The sequence below is a fragment of the Anopheles stephensi genome, chromosome 3, assembly GCF_013141755.1.
Source record: "Anopheles stephensi strain Indian chromosome 3, UCI_ANSTEP_V1.0, whole genome shotgun sequence".
Lineage (NCBI taxonomy): Eukaryota > Metazoa > Arthropoda > Insecta > Diptera > Culicidae > Anopheles > Anopheles stephensi.
In genome coordinates this window covers 47,276,721-47,294,850 of record NC_050203.1, presented here as the reverse complement: position 1 = coordinate 47,294,850, position 18,130 = coordinate 47,276,721, and the positions used below count along the sequence as shown (strand labels likewise).

General features: G+C 46.3%; 1 protein-coding gene across 23 annotated transcripts in view; it reads left to right on the top strand.

Annotated features, from left to right (window-relative positions):
- The window catches only part of LOC118508926, a 139,557-nt gene that overhangs the window by 39,715 nt on the left and 81,712 nt on the right, over window positions 1-18,130 (top strand). For all 23 annotated transcript variants that reach the window (XM_036048809.1, XM_036048832.1, XM_036048833.1 and 20 more), the window contains exon 3: window positions 8,135-8,190. In XM_036048809.1, the coding sequence (XP_035904702.1) occupies window positions 8,135-8,190 (56 nt within the window). The remainder of the gene's footprint in view (window positions 1-8,134; window positions 8,191-18,130) is intronic.

The following is an 18,130-nucleotide window of genomic DNA, read 5'->3' as shown; positions in this document are numbered from 1 at the left end:
CGTTATCTGAATTCGAGCACACAATTCTCGATAGGCAAGATTGATCCCTTCAAATCCGTACGAGCCAGCGCTTGCGCTTAAAACGGCTAACGCCAGCGTAGAAAAATCCAACGCCAAGGACGGTAAATTAATCTGTCATCTTTTTGTCCTCCGCTAGTTTGGACTACTGTTAGGGTTGCTACCACGGGAGACACTAATTCTCCGAACAAGAAGCCAGAATCACTTTTTCTAACCACAGACCATCGATGGATCTTTTCAATTCCCTCCACACTGACAGCGGGTGGGTATAGAATTTTTATGACGTCTCCCCGGGGCCGAGTCGCCCATGGCTAGAATATAGCTCTATAAGGCGTGCAGCAGCACTGCCAGAAACATGACATCGATCCCGATTAACGCGGCTCGCTCGTTTCGTCGTTTTGGTCGACGTCCACAATGGTCCACAAACACATTCCGACGCGGGGTAGAGACACTGTCACACCGAACCACTGGAATGGTGCGTCGCGAGTACCTTTGATAGAGCTGTCTACACACTGCGGCTAATGATAATGGCTTAGTGGACGGGGCCGACCCGTACTAGTTGCGCGAAATCCGACGAGAGTAGAATTAATGAAGAGGTAAAGACAAAACTCCCTACAGACAACGTGACACTCCGCATGTTGGCAGCTTCATCGCACGTCCTTGGCTATCAATTATCTGGAACGTAAGCTGCTCGGTTCTGTCCACACGGGTACATCTGTTGCGAATGGTGCGTGTGTCGAACGGGCTGCTCGTCTCGCAGGAATCAATTATCGGTTCGATCTCGAGAAGCCGCTTGCCGATACTTGAGTGCTGCGCGTATTTTGTTGGATCTGCCAACCTGGCAGATCTTCCTTGTTTGTTGTGCTTTATTTCTGCCCGCTCAGTTATGAAACTATTTGCGACTGCGGCACTCGCTTAAGCCGACGATTGACTAGACAGTCAACAGATCAGTCTGGGCTTTGACTTCCTGATCAAACAGCTTCGGTGCCGAGGTTTGCAACTATCGTGGCTCACACCTTCTAGCAGGCGCAAAATACAACCCCGTCGTCCAGCAGAACGCCCACTCTCTCCCCGGGGGTAGAAGTATGAAGGTCACCGTCACCGTACATTCGAAGTCAATCGACCGTGAATCATTGCCGTACTTATCACCCACTCAGTCGCCGGATCATTAGCGCACGCCTTACGCCCAACCTTTGCCCGCTGCTTTACCTGATGGTGTGTCCTAGCCGTGGGTCAAGCAAACAAACACACTTGGCGTTTATGAGGCTAGACGCAGAAAGGGATACCTTTTCACACCTCATTCTGTTGGACCTCGTGTGGTACGCACCGCTTCCAGAGTAGCTCCAGATCCCAGCGCGAAGCCTCAAGAAATATGATCCAATTTTAGGACCCGTGAAATGGGATGTGATTTATTTTATTCATTTCCTACAGCTACTATCCTGTGGTGCGCGCACCTACAGACAGTAGCAGCACGTACCGCTCGCAACAGGTACTTCACCGCCTAGCACCACGTAACGGACAGCTAAGCCCAAACCGTATGTGCTCAGAAATGTGATCCTCGCACCAGGACGGTTCGTAAAGCTGTGATCGCTTGGGCATACTTCTTGTAAAGTCTCGCTTGTAAAGTCTGGAACCGAGGTCTAGCAGCCGTAATGTTTAGCTTCAAAAAGGATAAGCAAACAGAAGGCGAAGGAATGCATACAACATCTTTTCTTTGGCCTTGGATCTCGGTCCATTCCCCTTGGGCTTGGGCTTGCAGGGAAAAAGGTGATGGTGTCAAACGATCGATTATTTATCACCAACCGGTTTTGACTTTAGGATGTGAGGTGAATTGCAATTCACCGGTATTCGTTATTCGGTTTACAGCAGTGATTTATGTATGATTTATGAGGTACGCCTTTCGAAACACGGCACAATATTGGATGATTTGTGAAAACACGTTAACATACTACCAGAATTTGGAAACCATCTTGTGGCATTAAAAACTTTTACGATGGTTCCCGCGATCTTCGCGATGGAAGAGAAGTATAACAGAGCGAAACGACCATTTTTACGACTGCCAGCTGTATCGCTTATCTCGATCATTCATTGACCGTGGAGCATAAATCACTCAATGCAAAGTGGAAAGAACCTGAAAACAAATTCGCATAAAACTGCTCGACAGCAAGTCACTATCAAACGGCCACTTATCGATCGTAACCAGCTCATCGTCAGGCGATGAAGCGTTCTGCCTAGCTAGTCTTGTAGCCGGAAAAATCTTTAAAGTGCTGTTCAAATTCTGACCAGAACAACAGACTTTAAGCTCATTATACGATCGTAACAAATTGGGTCCCTTGCTTTAAATTACGGACACAGACAGAGCGGATTAAACAGAGCCAATCGGCGAGCGTAAAGTGTAATCCCCACCCGTGACTGGTAGGATCACCCGGAATAGCTTCGTAGACGGTTCGTAATTCGTAAATCCGCAAACGTTTTTTTAATAACAAATCAAATGAATTGGCAATTAATTGCCACCGACGATATACCGGAGATATCACACGATTTCACCTTGCAATCCAGATCTACAGTTCGAATCGATGGTTCGACCTGCCATCATTGCCCTATTTGCAGCGAACCTACAGCACACGATTTGTTCGCCCTCAGCACAATGCCGACGCTTTCTGCTGATGAAGAAGCAATCAGAGAAACTCGATACAGAACACCAGCATAAGCATACGGAAAGGGGGGTTCGCGACGATTGTACAAAAGCTTACACAAAATCTTACTCCATGCCCATCACACGCCGGAGAGCTCTGCTGCTGCTGCTGCTGCTGCAATGTGCAGACCCGGGAGCGTGGTAGAATAGTTCAAGTTTTTATTGCAATTTTATTTCTGTCACGAGTGTGTAAGACAGCGAACATTGCCGTTGCCGACCATCGTCAGTGATCGAGACCTCCCCGAGTTACGTGGTGCCCGAGAGCATTGGGTTGGAGCGTTTGATGCGCTGACTTCTTCACAGTTTTTTTTTAAAGTGTGTGTTGGATTCTCCATTCCCGTGCCTTTTTCTCTTGCTGCACGTCGAAGGTATGTCCGTCAAGCAGATTACCATAAAATGAGGAAAAAAGGGGTACCTATCGTTTGTTAGAAGCTTTCATTAGAATTCTTGATCGTGTAGATGGGTCCTACGACATGTTTCGGCTTCTGCCACATACTCCCTACTGTGCAGCACACGCTGTTCGGGGTTAGTGATCATGCGGCTTCTAATCAACTGTCTGGCGGCCATTTATCGTCTCCGGTGCGCGATTCTTAGATGGGATTTGGACGAAATTTACGATCCCCGGATAATGGAATAAAATGAAGCTGTTTTATTCGCGATAACAAAGCAAAAGGCCGCTTGGTGTGCTAGTGGCGAATATGAAAAATAGTCGGGAATTATTCATTACCCCCCCTAATTGATATGAGCACGGGTACGACACCAAGAGTCCAATCACATCCCGATGACCGATACGGTTCCATCACATCCAACACACACACACATACAACGTTCATGTTGTACCGCCGGAAAAGGCAAAACACGTTGCTAGGGTCATAACGATACAAACACTGGTCCACCCTGCTCCAACATCGATCTCAACCCGACTTTGAAAGGAACCAGCAGCAGCAGCAACACATTCCTGTAGAACAGCCTGCAAAAGAATGCCTTTTCTGGCCTGGCCAGTGACAATACTAGCGAGCAATACGCATCGCTCTTTGAATGATAATATACAAATGAAAGAAAAACAATAAAAAAGCTTATTTATGAAAGCAGACCCGGCATGTCGCAAGTTCTTGCTGTATGGCTTGTATTGCCCCCCTGTATGTGCTGTTGTTGTGTAAAGCGTCCATTGGCGTGTGTGATTAACATGTGGCATAAAATTGTAGGCATGCCTGGAGCTGGAAAATGTGCACACATTCGCAGCAGGTATTTTTATGTAGTGACAAACAGGAAATATTCGCGCCCATCGCGTGTTCACCATCGAAGAACGCATCCAGCTGCATATGGCAGGCGTTATTTATGTGTATCAAATACATCGAAATAATTCAATCACTCAACATCGGTTTCATCGCGCATTCTTTAACAATTAAAATTCTTCCATTATGGATTATTGACGGTGTGCGACAATGATTTTATTCCCGATCGATGCATTCCGATCGCTGACGGTGACGACAGCAGTATCCTAAGGGGGACTGTCAGATGCGCGCTAAAAATGCATCGGTCCGTTCAACCGAGCATGTCCATTTACAACAACTCCCCTGAACAACCAGTCTGGGCAGAGATATTGAGGCGATCGATGCTTGTTGATGCTTGTTTTGCATTGCTTGTACGCGCTGATGAAGCGTACCTTATTCATAACCCAGGAAATGGGGTAAGCTACCTACTGTCAAACAATAAATTAGATATATTTAACGTTGCGTAATGAGCGTCCAGCATTGCTTGTAGAGAGCAACGAGTTTTTTTGTCTCATCTTCAAACCGCTTACCGACAGAGTCACTTTTCCATTTTTCTCCCATTTTCTATAGCTATTTTCTGACTGCCAGAGCAGATAGCACGCGGGGGTACCATCGACATAGAAAAAAAGGGTTCTTAGCTTTCCTGTCGTAGAAAACGTCTTAAACGAGACTATACCACTTCAGGCTATCGTTATTTGTGTTATCAGAAAAACGCTCCCCATCTCGTGCGGTAAGCGAAACGATTGCTCTGACCAAAGTTGTACCATTTCTCACGCCCAGGCGAATCCGGTCTTCGTTTTGTAGGCTTGCAGCAAAAAAAACGCCACATTTAATGAATTATGGCCCTTTTTATCAACGCCTACGAGGGCGTGCGGTAAGCTTAAACACCGGCGCGGTGAAATGGAGTACGTTAATTGTGTGACCATGTGGTATTACGCTTGGCTCTAGCCTTGCCTCACACTGCGCGGCACATTGGTTCATTTTCTCAACACTCCGCAAATGCAATGCTCCGGAGCTTTGGCGCGTTGCAAAATTTATGGACAAACCTTCCAGACGAAAACGGCAAAAATGACACAGGTCTTTTAATGAACCACCTTTCTTCGGCTCGGGTGCTTCGATTCGTTCGGTAGGGGTGGGATTTCTCGGTTGGCCGGACGTCTCCCGCGACTACAGGTAGGATCCGTGCTAAATCTTGCACACATGTGCTTAACTTGATACACTGAAACGGATGTTGGTCGCGTGTGTGTGTGTCTGAACCTTCTCGCTTGGTTCTAGTTCCTCGAGCACCAACCCTTTTGATTCGATTAATCCATTTCGAGTGGGAATGGAGCTGGAAACTTCTGCCCAGATTTTGGTCCACACTCCGAATGACTGTGGTGCGCGCCACCACCAGCGAGGCGTAATAAATTGTGCTGGAAATTTACACTCGATTCGATCGGTTTTGGTTGGGAATGAATTTTACACGCTTAATTTAATTCCATCACCGGACCACCACCAGATAGACGAGCAGCGCGTATCCCTGGTACCCGACGCGAGTGTGGGTTAGCCTTAGTCTTGGAGAGTACATTCCTTGGATAGGCCATTGTACGGATGCTTCACCTGACCTGTGCGTGGTGGAATAACGAGACTGCTCATTTTCCCATACCGATCCAGATTGGCGTTCCTTGCTTTTCCAATAAATCTTCCACTAAATGTGAGCCCGTATGCTGTTCGGTTATGGATGATGCGTTGTCCAAGCAATTGATGTGCCCCGATACTAGAGAGCCAACGCCCATCGCCAGGCTTCTCTAATTGAATGCAGCATTCCGATTATTGGCAATGTTGAATACCCATTTTACTCGAGGACATGCATTCCAAAGGATCGATCGCCGGTCGGGTGTAATTAAGGGAAACGCTCATAAATCATGTCTCCTGTCCTTACTGCATTTATTCACACCGCGCATTTAGCGTCCCGCCTCGACCGGTGGTACCCTTATCCTGAAGTGCGTGCGTGTGCGACCTGTTTGAATTGTATGCTAATAGGATTTTTATTCTGCACCCTGCTCTCCATTATCTTATCAAATAGAGCCGCATGTCGGAATGTGTGCGTATCGACGAGTAAGCACGGCCTATCGGTGCATGGGTGATCCTTCTTGGCGTAGTGCGATCGTGTGAATACGCACGGGCGGCTAAGCTTTTTGATACGGCTTCGTACGATGCTTCAAGACGATCGTTTGTATGGCGTTAAGATTCGCCGAACGATTCCATCGATCGCAGAGAAGAAGGATCGCTTCAGATTCCATCGAGATTATATGGTTGCTGCACACGGGACCGTGCCAGTGCCAGTCATAAATCAGTGATCGATTTCTGTGCTAACAAGCGGAGGGAATTCATTGTTTCTGCAATCATAAATATTGATAGTCCACTGTACGGGTCTCTTGCCCTCTTAAGAACAGGATCGTTCTGGGTGAACCCGGTGCACTCAGGAAGGTACAGGCAGATAAAGCAGAAGAGCCAGATGATGCTGGGCAGCACGCTTTTGCACGGTTGGCCGATGTTCTGTTTCTTAGCCGGGTCTAGCATGGACCCGCTACACGTGAGGCAAATTTGTATTTTACATACATCATTACGATCGTACTATTACGATCTCGTCATCCACGTTTTTTTTATTGTTCGCTGTTACACACTTTCGACAGGCCCCAACCTGCCCGAAGATGCTAAAAGGTGAACGAACGTGTTCAGACTTCATTCCCGACGGCTGTATGCATTCCGGTGTGAGAAAGTGCCCAGTACACCCCGACCGGGAACGTTACGGTCAAAGGCAGTAAATATGTAAAGCAGATGCACTTTTATAACACTACACGAAGCCAAACGGTTCAATACTGTGACGGGGACGGATGTTAGATTCTACCCCGTTCGTCTCACAAAAACAGAGACAGGATGAAGTAAATCAGCGTGTGTCAGGTTAATGTTTTTGTTGACCGTAACTTCTTCAAGCGTTTAGCGATAAGCAGCCCATCACCTACAGTGCTCTGTACTAGAACGCATCGAAAGCAATCGGATCCGAACAATATAACACGCAGCCATTCGCGCATGCTGATTGTTTTGCAATTATCCGTTGCGAAAAGACACCCGTGTCCATGTGTGTATCCGTGTGTGTGTGTGGTCAAACATTTGGCAACAGTTACCCCCTGGAAATGGTCGGTGCAGGTGCCATATCAGGACCAGTCGCCAACAGCAGCAGTAGCAGCAGCAGCATAAGCACCACAGCAGCTTGCGACACACGTTAACGGTTTCGTTGCGCACCGGACAATGCATCAACTGGCGCGCATCTCATGGCCGTGCTCTGGCACGGATCTGTCAAGCAGTGGAAAGGTTGCGTAAGGTACCACACACTTGCCGTTTGCTTTTGGCACCCCGCACTGCTATTATTATGCAAAATTGAACCGATTTCTAGTGTACGATAGCGCGCAGACGACGCATCTTGCATGCGGCTAGACGGCCGCACCGAGATGAATGGGTAACGGAACGTGCATGGCAATACCTGACAGGAACAAAGATCTTGCAACGCGTATGCTGTGGCACCAAGCGTTACGGTGCCAAGCGTGAAATGCTTGACTACATCTTTAGCGTTCTTGCTCCTGCCGAGCTCATTGGTTGTGCTGCAGAATAGCAAACGGGAAGGATGACCGTCACAAGCTATCACCACCGCTTTGTGACCTCCTCTGAAAGCAGGCGAAACTCGGCTGATGATCGGGCCGGCGCAAAAAAAAACACAAAAAAGGGTGTTCCTCCTCGGTGAAAGAGGGTGTGGAGCATAGGTTCCCTGAGGAATGATGCGACAACGGTGGCCAAGATCGTGCTGCCGGTAATGGGTTAGTCACGCATGCCACTTTACACCTAAGCGTCTTGCATCCGGAAGAGAAAAATAATCACCGCACCTTTTCTCATACATCCAAAGTGCCAGGTTTTTGGTACGCTACAGTCTCCTCCACACAGCGTAAGCATTCGCGATTCATGAATGACAGCAACTGGTGGCATAACTGTACACGTTCACTTCAAACTATAGCACAAACACGATAACCCAAACCGATGCCTTTCGTTGATTTTTAAGCACCTCTGGTATCCATTGTTACTAACTCATATTTTCTTTTCTTTATCTTTGCAGCAAAAATGAAAATATTTTTGCCACTAGTGGTGTGGATAATTCTGCTATTTCGAACGGTAAGTTGTATTTTATTTTTGATCTATTATTTTTACGTTGACAGGTAGCTAAAATTGTGTGCTAAAATTGCGGCTGTATTGAACGGTTTGTAAAGTTTTTCCGGTCGACGTAAAGCCATAAGTGCAACCTTGGACCTTGGCAATCCAGCCGAAAAGTTTCAAAGCAAAAACACGATTCGAAACACCACTCTTATTGCGCATGCAACCATCGCCCACCGTGCGTATCACTTACCGAACGAGCATTTCACAGCTTTTGAGTAAAGTTTCTTGAAGTTTGCTTATTTGTTTTTATAACTTTATTCCTCACTGTCTCGTTCGGACTCTTTCCATTGCGTGAGAATACGAAAAGGGCAGGCCACACGTTTTCGTAATTAGCGCCCTGTTCCCGGACGACGGTTCTCATCGGGATTCTCGGGCCGGTCTAGTAACAAGGTGCTGTGCTCGTGGGCTACGAAAATGTGGCGTGTGCATTGCTGTGCATATGCTAAATTGGAATTTTAGTGTACGGCGCATGTGCAGAGGCAGCAGGAATTGCATTGAAAATGCAATAAAACAAAAAACAGAACCCTCGATCATTACGCTTGGTATGCAGACTCTGCTGGGCCAAAACAAATCGCCAATGACATGCGCCGTTTGCGGATAATTGCTAGAAATGCTATAACTGCGCGTGGTACAGCCACGGCCATCCGATGAATTTCATCGTGAATATAAATTGTTAATTTTATCTAGAAATTATTGTCTGCTGAGATTTACCTATTTTTAAATGCGTGAGAATTGGTAAGCGAAGATGATTGTGATGGTAATTGTTAACATTGAAACGCGCTTTCGTGCTCTCCGGTATAGAAAGGATGTTCAAAGATGCAGCTTCTCATTTTGAATTAACGATCGTAACGACGCAACAGAAACGTTCTTTCCGAGCAGTTGCATTCGTTTGTTAGTGCTCGCGTCTCCTGCAGTGTTGATCATCCTGCAGAAATCAAACAGAGTCCCAACAAGCTCTTTAACAAACTGTGGCCACAGGTAGGGAGTTTACATTTTTCATACCTCTAGGAACAGTTGAAAGCGATTACTATCGCTTCCTTCGCACTTCTGGGTTAAGCGAATCGGTTTTCGCACCGAACGGCGCATCTCGAGCACCATTTCATCCTACTCGATGGTCAAACAGTTGTCGTGCCCGTGCACCAATATTGCGGCAAATTTGTACCCAATGAACACTGGGGCCAGCACAAAAAAAGAAGGAACCTTTCGAACCGAGCATCGATGTCAGAGTCGGAAGAAGTTCAATTCAAGGCCGGTCGTTACGGTTGATGTAGCGGTGCGCGGCTACACTACGCACCCTAACCTCCGGGCGAAAAATGCTACGCATTCTAGCTCTTGCTTATTTTGCTCGCCGTATCTGGCGCGTGATTTTAAAACAACGGAACGAATATATCGGTTTAAATGGGTTCGCTAAAGTAGGAGGCAACTGCAGTAATGGCGCTGATGCTTTATATGATTGAAAAAGCGTATTAACACCGTAAATTGAATATGCTATGGGTTGCACAGCGAATACAGATGTACATCAAATGAACAATATTTTTCATCGGCATCCACCTTCAACCTTTGACTGGAGGAGTTAGGTCTGTGAGGCGAGTCACACCAATAGAACGGTACAGAATAACATGATGTCCGTTCCATTTTATGGAAAAGAATTTCCCAATCACTCAACATATCATTCCCCGGCTATCGGAAAAAGATGCAAACCGCCCGGAGGCACATGCTGTACATTCGTCTTCGGAAACTGTGTCATTAGCTTAACGATCGTTCAATCCTGAGGGTACGATCGGGTCCCTTCCCTCCTGCTGCAACTCCCGCATTGAATCATTAGCCGATACGTTCCGGTTTTGCAGCTCGTACCTTGTCGGCCCCTAAACGGTGCGACAGCCAGCATGCACTGCACCTACCACTACTACCACCGTTGGCTACTGGCAACACTTCGCCCCGCGTTACCGTGGGACAACCAACCAGATCCGTTTGATTGATCAAAGGACGCTCATGCAATCCGAATGCTCGATCGAGCCGTAGTGAGTGAGCCGGTGAGGCCATGTTTAGGGATTACGGTACAGAACCAGTAGGCCGGCTAGGGCGCACTAGCACGCCACCATCCCACCCGGTGCCGTGGGACAAGTGACGGGAGAAAGAATAACTGTTCTTTTCTCTCGACGACGACTTCGAACCGACGGCCGTCACTTGGCTGTAGCTACGTAAGAGTGTTATGCCGTACGCTACCTCGCTTACCCGCTTACTGGCGAAGCACTACTGTCGCGTTTTTATCTAACGTCGGTAAAAACCCAAAGCCCCGGTGGTGTGCCCTTCATTCTGGAAGATGCACGGTACGCTGTACTGGTTTGTGCACGGAATTCCCAGCGCGGTGAAATTATGTAGGCCGCTACCATTCGGCACTCCACCCGCCGTAGATGGTGCCGGATGGTGCGGATAGTAAAAGCCAAATGTCATAGTGCTGCTGCTGCTGCTGCACGGCCGACGGCGAAACCTATTTACTAAACAATCTTACCCGTAGTGTGTGCATCGTTAAACCCACGGAGCCTGCGAGCGGTGCATTGCCGGGGTCGGCTTTTGTTAGAGGCTTTTCCTTTTCGGAAGCGGCCGACTGCAACTGCAGCGAGGTGGGTTTTTGTTTTTCACGTTGCGATTTGCGAAAACCGGTCAACAAACACACACACACGCACACATATTTCGAAGAAAGCAGAAAAACCGGTTCAAGCCGTGCAAACAATCTGCTAATCCGAAACACTCACTGCACGGCTCTACTGGTAACAGCAATCGGTACGGCTACACTCTGTGAATCGCTCACTGCGGCGCACACACACACAGCATACGGGCGAATGCTGTCGCGTACACTTTTCCTAGACTCGCGCGAACTGGGTCAGGAACTATTGGAAAATGGGCGGAAGACGAGTGGTAATACCTAGCCCTAAAAGGCCACCCCTCACTAGCCGCCGAAACAATGGTCGCTGTAGATAGATTTAATTAATGACAGCGGCGGAAGTCAGCGCTCTCAAACTGTCATCGGTGACCCGGTTGATTGTGGTGCGTTGATCGGGCGGTTAGTTTGTTGTGATCGGTTACTCAGTCAGACGCTCAAAGTTGTTCTCGAATACTATTGGTATATGCAACAATTGCAGCAATAGTGCTAGAACTTTGATCCCTCAGTTTTCCTAATTCTTCCGATATGCTTATTAAATTAAATTCTCCCAACGCCAGTGCCCGCCAATGGTCCAACATAATCCTTTAATCAGAATAAGTTACCGACGGCAATTTAAAACAGTGACTAGCCCAAGGACAGTAATACTTCGGCTGAGGTATTGCTGAAGATAGCACCAACAACACCTCTACAAAACTCATTAAATTGGGACGATCAGTTCTGCTACGACCGTGTTCGACGCTGTCGGGTGTGGACGCTGGGCTCCAAATGACGCCTCGCATAGTTTCAGGTTGTTCTGCTAAGTTCACTCAAGATTCTGGGTGCCAATTTAGCACGTAATGGAGACAGTGCCTCTGACAGTGCCGCCACCGGTTTTCGACGGCCAACGCTTTAAGGCGTTACCAACCTTCCTCACCGCGATCTCCTCGCACACCCGATCCCTTGCCCACCACCGATCGAGATTCCTTTATTTTCGTTTATCCGCTTTCCACAATCCATTCGGCTACGCAGGCCGTACAGCAGCCCTACGCTGCCAGCCATGCTTCTTCTAATGATTAGCTAATAACTATTTCTCTCGGTTAATGTCCGCAACTAGAATAAACAAAAATGTGAAAAAGGATTGCTCGATTGTCCGACGCGGTGTTGCCTGAAAGTGTCTGCCAACAGCGAGGCGCAGAAATTAAACGCGCAAGAAATCAAGACCGCGCGAAGTAGGCGGCGCGGTCTGTGGGACGTTGAACTTTGGAGGAGTCCGTGTGGAGAGTGAGAGAGAATATTGACCGCATCGAGTGCTAGCATCGCCTCGCCTAGCCAGCCACCCCTCTCCCTCCCATCCTCCATCCGACCCTTTTCTCGGATGATGAACTTTTTTTGTTGTAATTTTCAATTTCCTACGCGCATCACTCCCTCACAGTGGACCGTGTGGCCGTGGCGCACATCAAACCGGTGGTATCAAAATGGTGGATCCCAACAGCCGGAGCAGAATTCGGGTGTTGATGTTGTTTTTTTTTCGCCTACCTTCCGACACATTATTTGCTCGCGTACATATGCTATCCAGCAAACACGCCGAATGGAAAATTGAATAATTTCAGGTGTTAATTGATATTTGTTAGGGGTGGAGTTGTGCCGAGCGCCGTCCGACTGATTGGATTTTCGACGCTTCGCATTCACATTTGCCGACTGATGTTTGCAATCAATCGGAGCACCGGAAAGCGGGCTGAGAGCCTGCGTAAGGAGTGGAGCTTTTTCGATCGTTCGACACAAGCATAGAGGGGGCTTGTCGAAGTGGTTGGGATGCAGACCCACACGTAGACCCACATTCTATCGATGTTATCGGTCCACGAAACGCTTTTAAGCGATATTTATTTTTATTTTGCACCTATTCACGCACACTAATTACTATAATCGCACTAAGAAGGTACCGTTGTTCCGGCCTGGTAAATGCCGCAATTAGACATCTGTGATAACGAGAAACGTATGCAGATAAACGCATAAAATCTTGTCGCGTTATGGAACAAAAACACACTGGCTAGACTTTGAGCAACTTGAACGTCTGATAATTTTCTGTGCTCTTGGTTCATAAAGTCATAGACCTTCATTATATTAAAATAGTTTAGTTCATAGCATAAAGTTTGTAACTAACTGCCATTGATATCTCATTTTACCCGGTAAAAGTATCTGTTGGGATAATTGCATCAAAACCCGTTTCTGGCCAGGAGAACCAAGCGACTTCGACTTCGATGGCTTCATAGCAGCTGACCTTCCAGCAGGAATGGAATAATACTTGGCCGCAGCATCCACTTACTGCTGAATTTGCACACAAGACCCCCACACGTTACAGCATTGCAACGGCTTCACTTTCCTTTTTGCATCACATTATGATTCACTTTCACTTCTGGCCGCTCTCTCGAGGGTGGGGTCGTTTACAGTGTACGCAAAGCATCATCACAAGCCACATCCACAGCACATTTATTTCCCTAATCCAGCCATGCAGTTTTTCATCGAATTAACCGGTTTACGGCAATGGTTGCAACCGATTTAAAAGCAATCTTTGTTTAACATACTCATACAACAATCACAGCGCCGCCGCAGTACAGAACAATTAAGAAAACTGTCGAGTCGTTAAGTGGTTTAATTGAATAATTGACATAGGCAGAGCACTTCGACGGGACGCCTTATATCCTTGCTGGTTGCCGATTAAAGGCCGTTGCGGTGGTGCGGTATCATCCATGGGTGTGCGATTTAAACAATCTCTCAACCGCTTGGAGACCGTTGGAGAGCCCGCTTGCCAGTGGGGGTTTCTCAACAAAACCGTCTTGCGGATAATGGAAGAATTCCTTTATTTGCCTGCCGACATAGCTTACGCAAATATTTGCCGTAATGATGCACAGCCAGCATCCTAACCTTGAATACATCCTCACATGAAAGCGTTTTTGTTTTTTGCTGGTTCGCCGTTTTCGTTGGAGCAAGATTATTGCACTCCCCGTAGGGTATCTTCTTTACCTGCCCGCTTGCATACATATAAAAGACCCCGCGCATACGGGAATCTAAATCAAGGTAATGGTGGCAGGCTCGACGGCTACCACTGGAGGATGGGTGAACTGAATTCCTTTATGTTGGTCGATTTAATGATCCTGATTCATCTCCCGCAGTCAAACGCACAGTCTTCATCTGAACATTCCTCACCAACGCTTCTGCCAAGCCCAAGCTGTAACCTGTTTTCATTGCCATTTAGATAAATAGACTACATTGCTAAAAATCATCCCCCTTTTCGAATTAGTGCTCACGAGACAACCATGCCACAGATTTGGTTTTGTCTTCAAATCAAGCTCATAACATCATAACTTGCAGGTTGCCCACAAACGGTTACCCTTTCGCAGCTCCACTCTATACGACACGTTAATTTGCGCTAATGTACCTTTATACTTCAATTTTCTCCTTCATACCCTCGTAGTGCGCACCGAGTACACTAATCTCACCCGTCCTGGTGACCATTTCAAAGTTAATTAAATTAATGGACCACACTCAATGGTCATTGTTTTCGGACGGCTTACCTTCGCCAGCAGATGCGTTCACAAACCCTTTACGGCAAGTCGGCAGCCGTGGTACCAGGTCCAGAAATCCCGGACACGAGGTCCCGAGCCTCGAGGGTCTAGGGCGCCATAATCGTAGTCATTTGACATTAATGTGCCAACCGTAAGGAGTTCACACCACTCACTGCGTAATGACAAGAATGTTTGATAACCATCCTATTTGGCGCGGATGTCTTTGAACTCGATCTCCAAACATTTACGTCCCCCCCCCCAATGTTCATGACCAGATGAGTTACATTTCAGGCCACTTCAAACGTGATGTTCTCCTCACGTTTAACGTTTGTTCTCAGTTCGTTCTTTGGTTTCGTGGCCGGTTGTTGTTCACCAACCCCAAAACTTAACCACTGCTGGAACGGTGGAGTGTCTCGGGTCAGATTGGTCGTAAAGATCGACCGGCCTACCTACCTCTGTGCACATATTTGCCGGAGAGAAAATTGTTGCCACTACGAAAACCTGTTCCTCGTAACGTTTGCACATACACGATTCTGACGAATTTTGCACTCAAAGGAGGAAAATAAATGGCTTACTCCAGAGCATCTTGTGTTTGGCTGCTCGTTTATCATCGTTGTGTCCCGGATTTCGGCCCATGCTTATGATTTAAAACGATGAGAAATGGTGGTGAACCTGTAAGATTTCACATTTTTGTTATGAAAAGCATTCCAATGCAGTACGATTTGGGAGGTAGGCAGGCCACTGGACAGTGGAAAAGTGCTACCTGTAGTAGAACGATGGAAAGAAGCCATGCTTCAGATGACTGTCAGCCTTCGGACAAGAGTACGAGCATCGAAGAATGAACTGCTTAAAATCAGCACGAAAAAGAGAAATCAAGTTCGAGGCTTGAGTTACTAATACTCTTTTTCGTAAGCTTTTTTTCGTGTATTCTTTATTCTAATAAATACCAATTTTGGTGGCAATAAAACCTTGTAGTGTAATAAAATTGATTCTGCTGCAATTTAATAAGCGTCACTTACGCTTCACCAACAGCTTTCCGTGCTTCATCCACACGAAAGGGTGGTATGATTATTTTATTACCAAGCGGTTTGATGTTGCAGCTCAGCATTTTATGCCAAGGAACCGGAATACCATCCCAACGAATAGCGCCCAACTAACGGTTCTGGGACGATTGTTCTTTTGTGTGTGTGTTCGCTTATTTACAGTATCACTTCAAAGGCTCCTCCAATCGCCTCAGAACGATGCCGATAGAAATCAGCTAATTACCATGTCGAAAGCGAATCGTAATTAAATGCAATCAATAGCAACACCATCCCGAGCCCGAGCTCATCGTGATGTGCGGACCGAAATCAATCAAGTCGCGTGACAATCAGTTTTACACCACGGGCATGATTGGTGGGCCGATCGGTCGATAGGGTGATAGCGTTTTGTACTACCGTTAGAAGGGATGAACGGCTCGGCTCTGGCGACGGTGGAATTCGATTAGTGAATCGGTTCTTCATGCTCTGGCTGCAACACTGTCCTAGGGCTTTTGAAATTGTCCTATGGAACAACTAAAAAAGCACATACACACACATCAATACCATTAAGCAACATGTACTTTGTAGCAACTAACTTCAAGCGGGGGATTAAAATAAATTCTAATCGGAAAAATGACCAGAACAAGCCTACCCCCTTTCTGAACGTGTGGGTGTTCAGTGGCAATATCGTAATCCAATTTGCCGCCACCGATACATCTCTGTCTGGTGGCGTGCCATGGTGAGCAATGCGAATCGACTCTGCGTGTAATTTATCGATTAATATAGGTCCGCGATTCGCGACCAAAGCCCTTCGCCTGCATCGGATTGGAGTCAGGCTAGCAGAACGAAAGCACACTCGATAAACAACAAAGTTGCTGAAGCGACACCGCCACCGTCCATTATGACTATTATCTTCCCCGTCCTCATCATCATCATCATCATCCGCTCCATCTCTGCTGCGTCGCGAGATCGGACTCTCCTATACCCGTCTATTGGGAGGAAAAGTTCTAGGATTAATTTCCCCCGAGTCAGCCCTATTATTTATTCACAATGAAGAATCGGCTGTGGCGCCAAATCGATCGACGGATGATTTTTTTTTCTTTCACCCTTTTATCCGCACACCATGGTAATGTAGCGTAATGAAGCAATAAATTGCGTACATATCATACACATTACGCGGAATGTCATTTGTCAATCGAATGACCAATGAATGAAGGGGCCATAAACAGCAATAATAGTTCTACACCGTGATGTTGCGCTGCTAGTCGTGGATTATCATTTTTCAAGATTATGGTTCGCGTGTACAGCAACACTGTCACTGTGTGTCTGCCCCGAACTAGAAGAAACGCAGCAATCGGAAGCATAACTTAACAGATAATGATAATCTTATCGCTCGCGGCAAACGTTTAAGATCTGTTCGCAAGGTGTACTGTAGTAAAGTGTGAAAAATGTACAGTTAGCAGCCTCGTGTGTGAAAAACTTGGCAAGGTAATAGGCCACTTTCACTGATGCGTTTGCTGGCAGCTTTTGGCCGCTCCAGGGTATTGTATTCTAGTATTCAGCAAGTAATAAGGCCTCCCTCACCTGCGAATTCTTTAACCGCTGACTTGCGGTATCATTAGATTCGCCATCTTTACGGGAAGAGATTTGTTCCACACCGAAAACGGTGAGACGGTATGGCCAGATATTTGACACTTGTGAGGACTTCATTTTTAAAGACCCAGTGCGCATTGCGGTATCATTCCAAACGGTACGCAACAGCATGAAAGTGTGTTAGAACCCGTTACAACGTTTTCTTTACGTCCCATTACACTGAAGAAATGCGAAGCCATTCATACGATAGCTAGATGAAATGGGTGGGACACCAGCTTTGCACCGTTAACTTAACCTTCCCTCAGCACCATGCACGGGTAATGCCAATAAGGTGTACGCTCTATGATCGCCTTAATTGTACGGTGTGGATTGGAAATATTATTCATTAGCAATAATCACGTCTTTTGAAACCACTGTTCAATACGACTTCCCCTTACAACAGACTGGTCGAAATGAAATAGGTTTAAAAACTGTTCCGGTCTCGTCTGCATGGTGCATCTGCATATTCTAGCGATTAAAAAAAGTGTTTCAATTTGCTCATGTCCGTGCTCCTCAAATCAATTTCTATAGATAAAATCATTGAATGAAACAATAATCCAACATACCTCTCATAGACTAGAGTGAGATAGGCAGCACATCATTACAACTTTGTAAACTCAATTTCTTTTTCAACGAAATCAATTAATTCTGAAATTAAAAACATAGAAAAGAAACGATTGGCAAGAATAGACCCAAGCATTCCCGATGCAACAGCTGCATCAAATTTTCGTTAGAAGAAGGAAGCTTAATTGTATCTGTTTTTTTACTTGTCATTGATGAACTCAGCAAATTTTAGATAGTTTACGTCATAAGAGTAAATTGCAGGAGCGGATAATTAAAAATATTGCATATTTAGCCTAGGAAAAAGATAATGAAAAGCAACCGATCATCCAACTTTCGTTTATACTAGAATTTATGTAATTTATTATAGCATTCATAAAAATATTTTAATATTTGTTTTAAGCAAAATAGTATAGTTTTCACAGATTCAGTCATTGCGATCGTTAGCATTGCCGTCGATCAGTTATGGTTACGCGATG